Source organism: Neofelis nebulosa, chromosome 17 (genome assembly GCF_028018385.1).
Source record: "Neofelis nebulosa isolate mNeoNeb1 chromosome 17, mNeoNeb1.pri, whole genome shotgun sequence".
NCBI lineage: Eukaryota > Metazoa > Chordata > Mammalia > Carnivora > Felidae > Neofelis > Neofelis nebulosa.
In genome coordinates this window covers 44,131,135-44,147,759 of record NC_080798.1, presented here as the reverse complement: position 1 = coordinate 44,147,759, position 16,625 = coordinate 44,131,135, and the positions used below count along the sequence as shown (strand labels likewise).

At 55.9% G+C, this 16,625-nt stretch overlaps 2 protein-coding genes and 1 long non-coding RNA gene across 19 annotated transcripts in view; 1 reads left to right on the top strand and 2 right to left on the bottom strand.

Annotated features, from left to right (window-relative positions):
- Positions 1–11,825, bottom strand: part of LOC131498789 (uncharacterized) — a 35,102-nt gene extending 23,277 nt beyond the window's left edge. For all 3 annotated transcript variants that reach the window (XR_009255592.1, XR_009255593.1, XR_009255594.1), the window contains exons 1-2: positions 11,701–11,825; positions 3,812–3,948 (exon numbers count right to left, since the gene is read on the bottom strand). This is a non-coding gene — a long non-coding RNA (uncharacterized LOC131498789). The remainder of the gene's footprint in view (positions 1–3,811; positions 3,949–11,700) is intronic.
- SMPD3 (sphingomyelin phosphodiesterase 3) overlaps positions 1–15,126 on the top strand; it is an 83,907-nt gene extending 68,781 nt beyond the window's left edge. For all 3 annotated transcript variants that reach the window (XM_058706124.1, XM_058706125.1, XM_058706126.1), the window contains 7 exons: positions 1,148–2,680; positions 7,504–7,579; positions 7,721–7,876; positions 9,385–9,474; positions 9,748–9,811; positions 11,733–11,895; positions 12,158–15,126. In XM_058706124.1, coding sequence (XP_058562107.1) covers positions 1,367–2,680; positions 7,504–7,579; positions 7,721–7,876; positions 9,385–9,474; positions 9,748–9,811; positions 11,733–11,895; positions 12,158–12,259 — 1,965 coding nt within the window. In that variant the 5' untranslated portion in view covers positions 1,148–1,366 and the 3' untranslated portion in view covers positions 12,260–15,126. The remainder of the gene's footprint in view (positions 1–1,147; positions 2,681–7,503; positions 7,580–7,720; positions 7,877–9,384; positions 9,475–9,747; positions 9,812–11,732; positions 11,896–12,157) is intronic.
- A 973-nt stretch (positions 15,127–16,099) lies between these two features.
- The window catches only part of PRMT7 (protein arginine methyltransferase 7), a 47,353-nt gene continuing 46,827 nt past the window's right edge, over positions 16,100–16,625 (bottom strand). For 9 of the 13 annotated variants that reach the window (XM_058706111.1, XM_058706118.1, XM_058706117.1 and 6 more), the window contains 2 exons: positions 16,509–16,619; positions 16,100–16,323 (listed from right to left, as the gene is read on the bottom strand). In XM_058706111.1, the coding sequence (XP_058562094.1) occupies positions 16,116–16,323; positions 16,509–16,619 (319 nt within the window). In that variant the 3' untranslated portion in view covers positions 16,100–16,115. The remainder of the gene's footprint in view (positions 16,324–16,508; positions 16,620–16,625) is intronic. The other 4 variants (XM_058706116.1, XM_058706119.1, XM_058706122.1 and 1 more) reach the window with 2 other exon arrangements.

The window sequence follows — 16,625 nt, the reverse complement described above, 5'->3', positions numbered from 1 at the left end:
GGGAAGGCAGGACCCAGGTGACACCAGGTACTGGCTGAGGTGACCAGGGAGGCAGCAGGAAGACAGGCTGTGAGGCCAGGATGGATGGAACATGGGCACAGACCCGCTGGTGCCAGGGCAGAAGCTGGACTGGGTCGGTGAGACAGTGAGCGGGAAATGAACTCCCTGACAGAGCTGGTAATAAAGACTCTGGATTTGCTTATACCAGCTTCACCACAGAATGATCACCAACAGGTCCCCGGAGGCTGGGCAAACACTCCAGACTCTGGTCTTTATTGATTCTACATTCAGCATGATGATTGCACCTGGCAGTCTCTCCTAGGCAGGACCCCAGGGCCTGTTCTGAGGTTCATGCACTGGCTGGGACAGGGACCTGGGATGGACTCATTTCTGCAGCTGTGGGCCTCAGCTGGGCCCTGGGGTTGCATCTCAGGCTTAGGGGAGAAGCTTGGGCCAGATCTTTGCAGCCCCAGGACACTTCTCCGAAAGTCACAGGGACCATCATTCTAGAAGTTGTTTAGGCCGGGGCAGCGCCTGGGTCCTGGTCAGAAAGGGATTTCTGCTGGGGGTCACCAGGGGTGGGAGCGCAAGAATGGTCTGTCTGATGCTGTAGGCGGGGGCCAAGTGAGAGCCTGGGTGTGGGGGTGGCCCTCCTCTCAGGGTTCTGCCAGCCACACTGCCCTCTGCCCCAGGACTCTCTGGCCCCTTTCTCTGCAGTTTGCTCCCTCTCTGTTGGGACCTGAAGGACACTCCGTGACAAGCAGATGTGTTTGAGGCTCCTCTGAATCAGGGTCACCTCTCACTCATTCCAAGCACACCCCTGGCTCCTGATGGGCTTCTGGCTGCTCCAGGCTAGTGTCAGGTCCAGCCATCCTCTGGGATCCCCAGCCTGCCTCCCAAATGCCTATTAAGCTGGGCCCCTCCAAAATCCTGGGTCAGTTTTCAAGCAGTTACAAGATCAAGATGGTCAGCTAAAGGTGGTCATGTCACCAAGCTGTTTGCTCCAAGAAAACCAAACACACACAGGCAAACAGAATGCTCCTGCTCATGTTGGAGGAAGGGGACAGGGTGAAGGGAGACAGTGGCCCCTGCTTTCGACCTGCTTCCCTAAGGGTGAATAAAAGCCCCCTTCCTTTCTGTCTTGCAGGTTCTCCAGCAGGCCTTGGTGGCCCAGCATGGCCCACTGAGGTGAACCATGACCAGTTGGCCAACACTCGCCACTGACCACTCAGAGACGCATCTCACCAGGAGGTGACCCCTCCTCCAACGGACCCCCGCCCCCCGCTCACCCACCCCTCCCAGGAAAGTGCCCGCACCGCCACAGACATCATGTAGTAGGGCCGGCTGCGGCGCCCAGTGAGCTGCGATGGTTTTGTACACGGCCCCCTTTCCCAATAGCTGTCTGTCCGCCCTGCACGCCGTGTCCTGGGCCCTCATCTTCCCATGCTACTGGCTGCTGGACCGGCTGGTGGCCTCCTTCATACCCATTGCCTGCCAGAAGCGCCAGCGGGCAGATGACCCGTGCTACCTCCAGCTGCTTTGCACCGTGCTCTTTGCGCCCGTCTACCTGGCCCTCCTGGTCGCCTCGCTGCCCTTCGCCTTTGTTGGGTTCCTCCTCTGGTCCCCACTGCAGTCTGCCCGCCGGCCCTACATCTACTCCCGGCTGGAGGATAAGGGCCCGGCCGGTGGGGCGGCCCTGCTCAGTGAATGGAAGGGTACAGGTCCTGGCAAAAGCTTCTGCTTCGCCACTGCCAACCTCTGCCTCCTCCCTGACTCGCTGGCCAGGCTCAACAATGTTTTTAACACCCAAGCACGAGCCAAAGAGATCGGGCAGAGAATCCGCAATGGGGCCAGCCGGCCCCAGATCAAAATCTACATCGATTCGCCCACCAACACCTCCATCAGCGCGGCCAGCTTTAGCAGCCTGGTGTCACCGCAGGGCAGTGATGGCGTGGCCCGGGCTGTCCCTGGGAGCATTAAGAGGACGGCCTCTGTGGAATACAAGGGTGACAGCGGGCATCACTCCAGTGACGAGGCTGCCAACGGCCCGGCTTCCGGGGACCCGGCCGAAGGCGGTAGCCTTGAGGACGCCTGCATTGTGCGCATCGGAGGCGAGGACGGGGGCCGGCCCCCTGAAGCTGATGACTCTGCCTCTGGGGGCCAGGCCAGGAACGGGGCCAGTGGGGGCTCGCGGGGCCAGACGCCCAACCACAGTCAGCGGGATGGGGACTCGGGGAGCCTGGGCAGCCCCTCGGCCTCCAGGGAGTCCCTGGTGAAGGCGCGGGACGTCGGCAGCGGGGAGCCGGGCGCCACCAACAGCAAGCTCCCCTACAAGGCCTCCGGGGTGAAGAAGGCTGCAGCGCGCAAGAGGCGCCACCCGGACGAGGCCTTTGACCACGAGGTATCCGCTTTCTTCCCCGCCAACCTGGACTTCCTGTGCCTGCAGGAGGTGTTTGACAAGCGGGCAGCCGCCAAGTTGAAAGCCCAGCTGCACGGCTACTTCGAGTACATTCTGTACGACGTCGGGGTCTACGGCTGCCAAGGCTGCTGCAGCTTCAAGTGTCTCAACAGCGGCCTCTTCTTTGCCAGCCGCTACCCCATCATGGACGTGGCCTATCACTGTTACCCCAACGGGCGTGGCTCCGATGGCCTGGCCTCGAAAGGAGCGCTGTTTCTCAAGGTAGGAGGCTGTGGCTCTGCAGAGTGGCCACACATCAGCCCGTCACAGAGCCACCGGAGGAGGTGGGCTGCAGCCGGGGGTTCCTCCTGGGGGCTGGGGGTAGGCGAGGCCTTTCGTGGAGCCGAACGGGTGGGTGCCCAGCTCAGGGACAAGGAGAATAAGGATGCAGGGACAAGGGCCAAAGGTCCAGGCACAGACAGACCTGACTGGGTCCTCTTGGGCAAGCTCCTCAGATCTCTGAGCCCTCTCCCCATCTGTAAAGTGGGGGCGACCTAGTGCCCAGTCATAGGGTGGGGAGTGAGCTTGAGGCCTGAGGGGTCTTGTGGGTTGGTGGTGAAGGTGGCTGGCAGCGATGGCAGTGATAAAGGGAAGAAGGGGGAGGCAGGGGCCCCTTTCCATTAAGGGGCAAATGCCTGCTCGCTTAGGCCTGCAGCCTCACTGGCCCGGTGCACCCTCCCTCCTGGCTGTCACACAGCTGCCATGCCAGGCACCCTGCCCACCAGCCCAAGGCTTCGCTTCCATAGTCACTAATTAAAGTGAATCATAATTATTTCTGCTAATTTGGATGCAATTGGAGGAGTTTTTAGACCATGGTAATTTGGTCATTACCCCTTATCTTCTACTGAGCCTGACACACTCTGAGTGCTGACTTTTTGTTCCCTATGCAAAAGACACTGTTGGTGTTTCCAGACTTTTCAGAAGGAACATTAGGCCAGTTGATACAGCACAGGCCCCAGGCCCCACTCCAGTGGTTCTTGTGTGGCTCTTCAGGCCCAGACATGGGGGTCCTTGACTCTCCATTCACAGAGAAAATTGAATGAACTCCTTTTACCACCCCATTTTGGCATGTGGTTCATCAGTGTTCTGTTGCTTGGATATATTTTTGTCTCAGCAGCCGGAGTGACTTTTTGGGGAAGGAGGGGAAATGTTGTCAAGCTCTCAGGAGGAGAGCGTACCCTCTCCCTCCCACCCCCTACCACAGATGGTTCAGAGGCTAGGGACCCCCTTGGTGCTGCCCCCCAGCCCACACACCCTCATCTCCCTCCTTGGTATTGCACCCTGACCACCACGCCCACCAGGGTCACAACAGTCTCCTTACGACAGTCCGTCTGCTACGGGCTTTCCTCTTACCTCTCTGGCCGTTCCTTCCAGACTCTTGGTCACCTGCCCAGCCTTTAACTGCTCCCTCTGCTCCTTAGCCTAAAACTGGTCTGCAGATATGTTTGACTTGGTCCACACCATTAAAAAGTTTCCTGTGTTGGCCAGCACTGAAAAATCAAGATTATTCCAATAAAACCCAGTTTGCAACTTCTCTCTCACCTCACAGATCTGGCAGCACCTGGCAGGGCCTCCTGCCTTCCTCCCAGCTCTCAGCCTGAGTGAGGATTGGCAGCCCCCACAGCAGGGTGACCCCACTTGGCTAGACCTCTTCATTTCCAAGGGGACACTATGGCCAGCCCCACACACCTACCCCTGGGAAGTCAGTCCACAGACTCCATTTCCATATTTGCTGAGGGCTCTCAGGCTTGTCCCAGCCCAGATCTCTCCCCAAAGCCCCCAACTGTGTCCGGCTGCCCCCCTAAACACAGTCTCTTTCACTTATCATATGCCCATCTCCATCGGCCAGGTTCCACCATCCCCACCTTTACTCTTCCCTATGACCTGAGCCCATCCAGGCTCTTAATTTCACTTCCATTTCCTAATTTCCATTAGGAGTCCATCCAGACTTCTAGTTTCACTTTCTAAATACATCGGGGTCCATCCCACATCCTCAGCTGCACCTCCAAGGCCCAGGCCACCATTCCTCTGCTTTTCCTTTCCCTTCCAATCCCATCCTCCTCCTGTCCCAGTTCTGACTCCTGGTGCCTACTTCCTGCTGCCTCGGGGAGAAGCCCATCTCATAGCGGGGCCCTTCCACCTGCCCTGGCCTCTGCTCCAGCACTCCACACCCCAGGGTCCTCCACGAATGGCTCCTCTTGTCCTGGTCCCACCCTGGGTTGGTCACACCACCTGTGTGGCACTTTCCTCAGCGCAGCCCGCACAAGCCGTATTTCCCGCCATAGGCCCCTCAGCCTTTGTCCCCAGCTGTCTTACTGTCTCTCTAGTGAGACAGAAATGAAAGCCGGCCGACTGAGCTCCCTATGTGGCAGACCCAGCTGTCTGTTGATGAGAGCAGACCTGTTTCTCCAGCCTGGAGGTTTCAGGAGACAGGCCATCCCCCAAGGGGCCAGGGGCTAGAAAGATAGCAGCCATGGCTGTGGCCTTGGCTGCAGGTGGAAGCCAGCGCTCCCTCTATCTGTATCCCCTTCCCCCCCCCCCCCATTTACTCTGTGGCACGGCTATGCCTGAGGAAAGTGTGCTTTCCTGCTGCTGTCACACCCTGAAAAGGGACTAGAATCGCTGTTGTCCCCCTTGCGGGAGAGCCTGATTCTGGGCACCTTCTCTATTGACAGTCTTTGCCCACCAGGACTAAAAGACACAATCTCTTGGTGTGATTATTTGTTTTTGCAAGAGAAACACAAGCCTCTGCAACTCCTGAGGACTCACACTGGAATCAATCAATCCAAGCACGTAGTAAAGTGGCTATTGGCAGCTCACGGGCTGATGGAGAGCGGGAGGGGCTGGAAAGGGCTGAGGGAGGGGCAGCCATAGCCTCGCTGCTGTGTCTTCCCTCCCTCGGGGGCCAGTCTCCTCAGGGGAGGGCTTCCCCGGTCCCTGCCCCACGTTTCAGCACAGGCAAGTGACACCAAGTGCAGAGTGAGTGATGGGTTGGCACACTAAGACCATCAAATGGGTGAAAAGCCTGCCAAGTCACCAGGAGTTGAGAAAGCAGCAGAGAGTAGGGTGAAGAGCTGGGCGCAGGGCAGCAAACATCTGACAAGAACTTGCCTCCCCTATCTGAGCCTCATGACCCCCAAGCCAATTCTGGTATAATTTTACTTTAACCTTCGTAATTGTTGTGAAGCCCTAGGGGGGCAGTGTCCAGGAAGCACTAAACACTAGTGCTCACAGCATAGTATTATTATTATTATTATTATTATTATTATTATTGAGGGGGAACAGTCACTGCCTGGGGAACACGGGGCAAGCGCGCCATCGTGTGGCCTTTGGAGGCACTGTGGTTTTAAAACTGTGTTGTGTTTTTGCAACACAGTGCATCATTGGTATGTGATTTCCCAAGACATTCCAGGGTGGTGGTACTAAAGGCTGAGGTTTGGGTCTGGAATGTGGGCAAGAAGTGAATGGTGGACATAGGAGTTTATAAACAGCCCCAAATTCAGGCTGTACAGCCCATTATCAAGTAACCAGATGTTCATCCCCCCCACAAGAGCTGGGAAAGGAGAGATGTGCATCCATCCAGGCTGGGAAAGGAGATGAAGAGCTGTAGGAAGCTAAGGATGCTTAATGATGTGAAAACCCATATGGAGGAGAATAATGCCAATTTGACTTTGGCAGCGAAAAGAAAGATGGAAGCCTGCCCAGGCTCTCTGAGTGGAGGGCCTGTGATGTGGCAGTGGTTGCAGCCGTGAGTCCAAGACTCTCTTAGCTGGAGGATGGGCAAGGTCATGTTCAGGCAGATGTTTGCCTCGTAGCCAAGAATAGGCCTCTATGGTCACCTTCCCTGGAGAGTTCCCAGGGTCCAGGATCTCTTCTTCATACAAAACCAATTCTGGAATGGATTAAAGAAGTGTGGGAAATACTGCTGAGGCCTAGGTGGGAGGAGAGTCCAGAAAGAAAGAGGAGGAACCAACCAGAGGCCTCTGGGGAAAGGCACCCACAGATGACCCAAGGGAGCATGCCTGGAGGGGGAAGGGGTAATCTCCTATTGCAGCCTCCTGCCACTTGCCATGGACAGAGGGCCTGGGAGAGCAGCTGGCTGGGCAGCCACCCCTTCCTTACCTCCACAGCCACAGCCCTGACAAGGGTTCAGGCTTGTATCAGTGTCACCACTGGGGGCTGTTTCGGGTTGTCTGTGATGTCATTATGCCAGCCTGTAGAGAAAGCCCACCAGGGACATCTGCACTTGGGCAGGGAGTCACAGAGGAGCCCCTGGCCCCACTTCACCCCCTGGGGACTCTATCTCCAGTGAAGGAGGTGAGCAGGAGGCAAGGACTAGGTCTGGGGAGAGTGCAGCATGAAGGCCTGGAGAGGCTGCTGTGGAGGAAGGAGGGCTGGGCTCTGGATAGAGGCTATGGGACACCTGGGGCAAACCCATGTCACAGGTGTCATAGAGACATAGCCCATACTTGTCATGCCAGATCAGGGGACCAACAGAAACCACTGCCAAAAAGCAGATAAAGTGGCTTCTCATGAAGTCACAGGGGCAGAGAGAGACTGGGGAGAGTGGAGGGCAGGGTCCACTCACGTTGAAGGGATGGGTGGGAGGCTCTGCCTGCTAGGCTGCATCCCAGAGGGGAGACCAGCTTGGATTTTGGAGGGATGGGCTCCAGGGCAGTGGGATCAGGGGAAAGAGCCAACAGACAGGAGTGGACAAGGAAATGAGGGGCTGGCACATGAGGGTCATCCATGTGGACACTCTGGTCACCAGGAGATGGTGGGGGTTCAGGGAGGGAATCAGCAGTGATTTCTGCATTTTCCTTCCTGTAAAGCCTTGCATGAATTGCTAGTGGCACTCATCATGCCACAGGCTGGTATTTCTTTAAACATCTGCCTCCTGCCCTGGACGAGAAGTTCCTATAAGCATGACATGTGCTGTTCCTATCTGGGCCCAGGTCTAGCAGGAGCTGACAGAGATGGGCTCATACTTAGAGCAGTCATGACTCGTAGGCTTCATCATCAACACCTCGCCTCCTCCCCAACAGGTGCAGGTGGGAAGCACACCTCAGGACCAAAGAATCGTCGGGTACATCTCCTGCACACACCTGCATGCCCTGCCAGGTAGGGTCTGTTGGCCCCTGCTTTCCAGGGCGGGGGGGGGGGGGGGGGCAATCTGCCCGCCGCGGGCTGGGATTGGTGCCGGGGCGTGGCTGGGGTCTAACTGCAGCTCTGCCATCTGGTCTCTATGGCTCTGCCCCACAGAGGACAGTGCCATCCGTTGTGAGCAGCTGGACCTGCTTCAGGACTGGCTGGCTGATTTCCGAAAATCTACCTCCTCGTCCAGCACAGCCAACCCCGAGGAGCTGGTGGTGTTTGATGTCATCTGTGGAGATTTTAACTTTGACAACTGCTCCTCTGGTGAGGTGGTGGTCCTCCCCAGCTGGGTGGGCTACTGGGGAAGGCGTGGGCTCCAGTCACACTGGAAAGGATTGGGCTCCACAGCTTGAAGAACTTCCTGCTGCTTGTGAGCATGTGGGTGGGATATTAGCAAGACTCTGATTTCTGTGGCCCCTAGAAATCCTAAAATGAGAAGAGCCCACGCTCTGCCTAGAAAGCTGAGAGGCCTCCTTGCTGGAGACAAAGAGATGCCCTAAAAATGAACTTCTGATGGAGAAGCTTGGGGCTTCTGAAACTCAGACTGTGGGCAAGCTAGCTAACACTACCCACCAAGTCGTTACTCGTCTCCTGCTTTGCACCAGGCACAATTCTAACAGCTGTTTGTGGGCCAGCTGTTTCATTTAAATCTCATAATGACCCAAAGAGTGAGCACAGTATTAATTTACAGGGTGTGGAAGAGGAAGCTGAGACCCAGATAGGCTGAGTAACTAGTCCCAGGTCACACAGCCAGGAAGTGGTTGAACTGGGATTTGAACCCTGGCAATTATATCTTTACCCCTTCGGCTAAAAGACTAAAAATTCATCATGGGCAAACTTTTAAATAATTGACTTAAATAACTGATCTGGTGATCACGCTGATCTCAGTTTACTCCTGGGAGTTTATGCAGCTCTGAGCTTCCCTTTGCCCAAGGAGCTGATGTGAGGACCCCCCCCCCCCCCCGCCACTGGCTCCTGGGCTCCTTCCACGCCAGCCCCAGCCCAACTACAGATGAGTGAGTGACATGGGGTCTGTGAGCTGAGGCTTAGCCCTCAGTGAAGGCTGGAGACCTAAAGGTCCTACCTGGAGCACAGGGTGGTGCCCTCACTTGGTGGCAACTCTAGGGTGGGTGGGGAGACCAGTGCCTACCGTGGAACATACAGCCCCTCGATGGTAGCCCTGTGGTCCCCTCAAAGACACATTCCTGATACCAGCTCCAAATGCTAGGTGCTCCTGGGATCCTCCTGAGTCAGGGTGGGGATGTGGTACACACAGGAAGAGGCTGTCAGAGAGGGTCTCACCCAGTCAGGCCCCACTGGTGCCTGTCCTTCCTCCCAAGGGGTCTCAGAATGGCCCTCTGGCTCCATGAGTTGGCAAGACAAACTGGAATTCAGGGCAGATCACCTCTCTCTCCTAAGTCCTATATGGTCACTCTTGATTCAACCTGGTCACCCAAGTCTGTGAAGGGCAGGGGTCCCTTCCAGGACAGCATAAGCCAGCCCCCACAGGTTTTGCCACCAGATCTGGGAAGACCTCAAGATCACTGTCCCCTGGAGGCCAAGTGGGACCATGACCAGTGTCCTCAGAAGGATAGCTCACTCCCACCCCCGCTGGGGGTAGGGGGGCATTCTCAAGGACACAGAAAACCAGTGACAAAGGAGACCCCACCCAGAGGCAGTTACCTGAGTTACTGACTAGAACCTAAAGCAGGCAGCCCTCCAGGACAGACACCCTGAGCCCCACAGCATTCCCTTTCTCCCTTCACGCACAGATGACAAGCTGGAGCAGCAGCACTCCCTGTTTACACACTACAAGGACCCCTGCCGCCTGGGGCCTGGAGAGGAGAAGTCCTGGGCCATCGGTGAGCTGGGGCTGGACACAGGGTTGGGGGCCCTGAGGGGGAATGGCGGAGGGGCACTGCAAGGCCTGAGCCCACCCTGCTGAGACCTGACACTGAACCAAGGCTGGGCTCCCCACAGGCTTCCCAGAGACATTTCAGGACCTATCCCCAAGACCACTCTGCAAGGGGCAGGGGTAGAAGCCCTCACCCATGCCTCCTGCCCCCCAGAGGCAGCCCTCCTAGAGGCTGGCTGGGCCCTGTTCACAGTGACCACTCTTGCCTCCTTGTTCCTAGGTACCATGCTGGACACAGACAACCTCTACGATGAGGACGTGTGCACCCCTGACAACCTGCAAAAGTAAGCAGCCAGCACCCATGTCACTGCAGTTGTGCAGAGGTGGATGGATCCCAGGGCTGGGATGAACACTGAGCACTGACTCTGGTGTGGAGAGATGGGCTGTGCAGGGCAGACTAGAGAACGCAGTTCCATGGGAAGGAAGCCTGTGAAAGCCTCAAGGACTAAAGCTGGGGTTGGGCGGAAACCAGGCCACCTTCATGCCCCAGGGACTGGCCTGACTGAGAAGCCTTCAACCAGGAGGAGGCTCTAGAGGTGGCACTTCCTACATCAGCACCAGAGTCCAGGCTCATTTTACAAGAGCTTGGCCAGCCCTGAGCCATAGCCTGCTTCGAGGCCCTTCTGGGCACAGGGAGAGGGACAGAATCTCTCAGGGTGAGGCCAAGGGCTGCTGAGACCCCTGCAGAAGAGCCATGGAGTGGCGTCCATTGCAGGGAGCCTGGCAGCTAGTAGCCACCAATCAGGCAAATAAAAACGCAAGCGGAGCTAACACTAAGTAGACATTTTCAAAGCAGAAACAGTTCCACTGCAGCCAAGCTTCATACTTGAACCTGATGAGAATTCCATACAGGGCCGATATGAGAGGCCAGCAGCAGAACCAATTTGTAACTCACAGCCCGAGACTGCACAAAGCCATGGCAGTGGCTCCTCACAGCTAATTTAAGCCAATTAATTAGATTATAGACTAAATTTGAAACACCATCCTATGCCGAGAAAATTATCTTTTTATGAGATGATGATTAAAAAATGACTATCAGTAACTCTTAGATCATTGATGCTGGAATTAATTACCAAAGGCCAAGGACGGTAATGGATTATATTTCTGAGATGTAGTGATGCTCTGCATGTCATTAGTGTATTTATCTCAGGGCTGATAAAGGCCTTGTAGAAACCCACATTTGCTGGCTGTGCCTGTCCAGGCGCCCCTTCCATTTGTTCAATGTCCATTGGCCTCTGCAAGTCTCCCATGAAGGCTGTCCCCAACCAGTGCTCAGGCTCCAAAGGAAACCTGGCAGGAAGGGAATGGCAGACAGGAAGTCAAAAGGCCTGGATTCAGAGTGTTAACACCCAACCTGAGTCCCTTGCACATCCTGTAGAGAACCCTCACCCACATTTAAGTACCCACATCAGTTTTCTTCCTGTAAGAAATGTTATGGCAACCACATCCCACATTTATTTTTAACGTAATTTCTACACCCAACGTGGGGCTCAAGCTTATGACTTCAAGAGTCACATGCTTTTCCTACTGAGCCAGACAGGTGCCCCCAAAATTGTTCCTTTCTTGGCATTCCTGGTCCCCCAAATGTCCTGGGGCCCACAGCAATCAATCATCCTTGTGTCAGAGGAAAGCTCAGGGGTTTGGTGGCACAGCTGCTCAGAGAGAAACCAACACAAGAGTCCAGGCCCAGGATAGGGCCTGGGTGCTCTCCTGGCTCCCCCACCCCTGCTGACTTGAAACAACGGTCACAGAGGGTGGGGGTGGGTGGTTCTGAGGACCTATAGGAGAGAAGGGTCCCTGAGGTTCACTGCAAAGACCCTTTCCCACCCCACCCCCACCCCTGCGACTGGCTCTAAGCAAAGCCCTGTGTGCAGAGGGGGTGAGCACTTCTGTTCCCAACTCGGTACCACAGGCTCTGGGCAGTACTATGTCCAAACTTCAGCGACAGTCAAGCCCAAGGTGGACATGAACAGACTCTGGAGTGGCATGGCTCAGTCAGGAACTCACAGGGTCAGACTGGGTTTCCCTCCACACTAGTCCCCTTTTTTTGGGTCCCCCGGGAAAATAGATCTTAAACACAGGGTTTGGTCTGACCTGCATCTCTCCCACTTAGGGACTAGAACATGGTTCCACACTCAGGATCTGGGGTCTGGAGAATGGGGCAAGGGCTCACCTTGCTTCCTGTCCTTCCTGTCTGTCGAGCAGGGTCTTGGAGACCGAGGAAGGCCGCAGGGAGTACCTGGCTTTCCCCACCAGCAAGAGCCCTGGGGCAGGCCAGAAGGGACGCAAGGACCTGCTGAAGGGCAACGGCAGACGCATCGACTACATGCTGTACGCAGAGGAGGGGCTGTGCCCGGACTGGAAGGCTGTGAGTCGAGTGGGCCAAGCAATGCCTATAGATAGGGGATCCTGTGCCCTGTACCCCTCAGCAGCACTGAGCTCTTCTCTGAAAACGAGATCTGTCAGTCTCAGAGTCCTTGGGGCCCATGGGATGCTCCCATTCCTCTGCCTCCAGGAAGATCCTGGCTAGACCCAGCCCCCACCTCTGCCCAGAAGCCCCACCCCTGCCCTCCAGGCCCCTCCTGTGTAGGATGCCCTCTGGATCTAATAGGACTGCTTCTTTCCAACAGGAGGTGGAAGAATTCAGTTTTATCACCCAGCTGTCTGGCCTGACCGACCATCTCCCAGTGGCCATGCGGCTAATGGTGTCTGCAGGGGAGGAGGAGGCATAGACCAGCCACGTCATTCAGAGCAGTGGGGCCTTGCCAACCCTTTGAGCCGCAGCACCTCTCTGGCCATGTCCCCTCCAGCGAGCACCAGCAGTGCTGGGGGAGGAGGGCAGAGACCTGGGGGGAGACTTGGTTAGTCCCAGGTGAGCTGGAACCAGCGCTGCCCTGCACCTCTGGGCACTCACTGTGGACAGAAGGGTCAGGCTGGTCTTGGGAGCCACAGCTGCCCAACAGTGCCATTCTTTCAAAACGTGATTTTCTACAAATCTACAGCACAACCTAGTTTGTAACCCGGGGGTTAGTATGAGAACCGGGTTTCTGTACTCTTTGTATCTCTTCTCAAGCTTCGTCCAGGGTTCATTATTTTTGTCTGCTGCCATGTTGTCTCGCATGCCTGCACCCTCGCATGCACGCTGCCCGCATGTCATGTGCCACACTGTAGCCACACAGACCCCTCATTCGGGCCTCACCCAAGGCCAAACTCCAAACACAATCAGAACCAGCCAAAGAAGCATTCCTGGGCATAGGGCCGCCAGCTCCCGCCTCCAGGCCGGACGGCTAATGAGCAGGGACCATAAGGGCCGTGTCCAGTTACCAGCAAGCCCGGGCTCTTCCCAGGGTCTTGCATTCAAGGGCGATTATTTTAAAAAGAAAAACAGAAAAAGTTAAGAAAACAACCCTTCACTTTAGAAGGTCTGCAGACCGTGAGGGAGAACACTGCTCAGGCTCCTCTCTCCCAGCCAATCAGGGCCCCCGAGTCTCCCCTGAGAGACTTCAAAGTGGGCAAAGGGAATCTGAGGAGAGAGCATCACTTTTTTATAGGAAGAAGGGGAACTCATGACATAAAGTGGTCAGGGAGCTTCAGGTTTTCCAAATGATAGATTTATAGCTTCTCTTCTGTCAAAACCAACACATGCCCTTCTTTCTGCCTGATCCCATTTCCCTTCTGGACACCTCTCTGCTTTGGGACCAATCTTTCCCTGGCTGAGCTCAGGAACTGTCTGCCTGCCTCTGGGTGGGGCTGCAGCTCTGTCCTCCCAGCCCCATCCTCAAAAAGTGACCCAGGGCCCTGAATGAAGGGACAGGAAGCCAAGGTGCAGAACGGCATGTCCCGTCACCATTACCAGTGTGTAGGCTGGGGGTGAAGGCCAGGGGCCACCGCTTGCCTGGGGCATGGAGTGGTACTGGTTGGCATCCAGGCCAGTAGACACCCACTCTGCCACCGTGTGACCTGGGCAGGGCATGGCAAAGCCTGCAGGTGAAGTCCACAGCTCCCCACTCCACGGCAGCTCTGCCTCTGCCTACCTGACTTTTTAAACATGCCCGGAGATACTCCCCAGTCACACGAGGGAGGGTTGTGTCTGTTTTCCCATGCAAGGACCCTCCAACTCAGACTGTTCTTGACAACCCCCCACTGATATCCCCTCCTTGAAGTGCCCTGACCTTGTGCCCACCTGGCTCAGAGCCAGCTCTGCCTATCAAGGCTGGGGAATGCACCAGGATCTTTCTGCCAGAAGCCTCCTCCTGGTGCTGGCACACTGATGCTGTGCCTTGTCACCCAGTTGAGCTGCAAGAGGGACCAAGATGGGGCCAAGCAGCCAGTCAGGGGCAGGCCCTGTGCTGGCGGAGGACACACTTGAGAACCATACACACGGAGGCACTGGTTTGTTTGGGGCAGTGGGCTGCCGGCTTTGTTGCCAGGAGCATTCACTGACCAAGCCCCCAGCCCTACCCTGAGTCCAGAGCCAGGAGGGGCTGCTCACCACTGAAGGCACAACCCCACCTGGGCTCTCTGCTGTGCCTAAGGGCCTGGCCTTCAGGGCCTTGGCTAAGCCAAATGGGGCCCCCACTCCCAGGAGCAGCCAGGAATCTCTGCTCACACAGGTGGGGCCCAACTAAACACACTCAATGCCTGGATGGCTGGGACTGAGCAAAGGCCCCAGGCTTCGAGTTGGATGTGTGTCCAGGAGAGCAGCAGGGACAGAGGCCAGGGTTCCTGAAGCAGAGAAACTCCGGGCCCAGCCTGCATCCCTCCGAGGAGTCACCTCCCTCCCAGGGCAGCTCTATGGGAGCCACAGCACAGGGGTACATGCTTCTCTCCCTACTCACAGGGCGGCCTTAGGCAAGTCACACCTCCCTGTGCCTCGGTCACTTCCTGTCCTAACAAGGTCACCTCTGCCCAGCCTGGCCCTAGTATCTGGAGCCGGACCAGCCTGTGTCCCAGCTCCCCTTGCACTTCCCTCTGGCGCAGCTTCAGCATCAAGGACGCCACTGCCCAACCACATGTTTCATCAAGGCTGTGGACTCCTAGGGCCATGCACAAGCCAGACTTTTCCATTTTGATTTTAAAAAACAAAACACTACCAGAATCTCAGATTCTGTGGCATCTAGGCCTAGGAGGGGTGGACACAGGGGTCACTCAAATCCCCAACTGAGGCCCCCATGCCCACTCCAGGCCCAGCCTCCTCCAGAGAAGCCAGGAGGCAGGGGTCAGCTTTAGAAGGAAACAGTCATTTCCATTTGTCCAAACCACCTTGAGTTTTAAGTATGAATATTAACCTTGATGCTTTTTAACTACTGTATTAACTTGCTGAGATTTAGAAATACTGTTTTAAAAAAAAAACAAAATTTTTTAATTTCTGTATTTTTTTCTGTATTGTATCCTCATGGGACATTAGGGGTTTTATATGGTAAGCACACCTAAGGTTTTGGTAAAATTATTATCAAATATATATCCAGACGATTCTTCCCTAGAAGAAAAACAATCTTTACACCTGATAAAATATTTTGAAAAGAGAGGTGTTTTTCCCCTTTACTGGTGCTGAACAGAAAGATGGATAACAAGGATAAAATAAAACTGTGAGGCTCAAGGCTGGTATTCTCTTATTTGAGCGACAAGCTGGGGCCAGGCTGGGGGGGGGGGGGGGGCCCACCTTTCCCGGCTTCTCCCCAACAGGATGGGAATAGGCCAAGTCTGGCCTGAACTGCCAGAAAACTGGGCCACCTGGGTTCCTACTGTCTCCCTGTTCCCTCTGGAAGTGGGAGTAAACAGTGAAGGACACCTTGAACGTAGGGAGAAGCATGGCTGGGGCCTCCTCAGGATTCTACAGCCTTCCCTAGCAAAGCAAGGCCCAGGCTAGGGTGGGGTGGCTGCACGGCACCCACCTGCCCCAGACTTCCAAGGTGGAATGGGGCACACAGGAAAAGGTTTACCTCCTGATTCCCCCTCCTGATGGCTGGTTTCCTGGTCTGCATCTCAGGAACTGCTATGAGACAGCCTCTTCCCTGTCCTCTGAACAGTAGCCTGAAACCAGGTGTCAGTCTTGGGTACCTGCTGATGCTGCAACACCAATGGCAGATGTTTATGGATGTGCCTTGGTAACATTACCCAAGAGATGAAAAGGACGGCCCTGTCAGGGTCTTTCAGGCCCAGGACTGAGCCACAAGTCAGCATCTCCACCCCAGAAGCCCCTCCTAGCTGGAATCAGGCAGGAGGGACCCCAAGGTTCCCCACAGGCCAGTGGCTCACAGAGGGGCAGCACACCCACCGCAGCACTGCACAGCTGAGAGCAGCACATAACTTGCCTGGCCCAGCCAGCTCCCAGGACGGTAGAGGGAAACGCCACACTAGAGCTTTCTGAGCATTTTAGAACCATGGCAGGGGGGCTCCCTGGCCCCTCCTCGGCTCCAAATTCAGTCAGCAGTTTATGCCGCCCATCACACCCAAAATAAGGAACTGGCAGAGCAAAAACACAAAAAGGGAAGAGGGCTTTGAGCCCGGAGGCCAAGATGGGCCCTGAAAAGAGAAGTGCCTTCACCTTCCCTCCTAGAAAGCCACGCCAGTCAGAGCCCAGAGCCCTCAGGCCACTTTATTTCTCAACAGGTGAGGGTCACTGCCCATCGTCCAGAGTGTCTGAGAGTGAGAAATCCATGGTGATGTCTCCAGTGTGGGGGTGGAAATCCACAGTGTAACTGACAGTCTGAGGGCCGCCCAGCGGCGCTCTGGGGTCCGCCATGGTGAAGAAGTACACTGCCTGCTTGCAGTGGGGGTTCCAGCAACAGTCCCCCTGTAGAAGCAGCGAGAAGATAGTGAGGGCTACTAGCACCCAAGCCCCTTCCTGGCCAGTCTCCAGGCCAAGCAACTCGCAGTGAGAAGCTGGTCAGAACCAGGTGACCTGGGGCCACTGAAGAGTTACAATCGGGCTAACTTGTAACCAACCAGCTCACAGGGTGGGCCTGTTCTGGGACTCACGTGCACAGCACTACCTTGTCCTCTGCAGACTTCAGGAGGCCAGTGTTGACAGTGTTGTCCGGCGTGAGGTGGTATTCCATCCAGAGGACGGCCCCATGGCTCCTCCCAGGCCTGGGG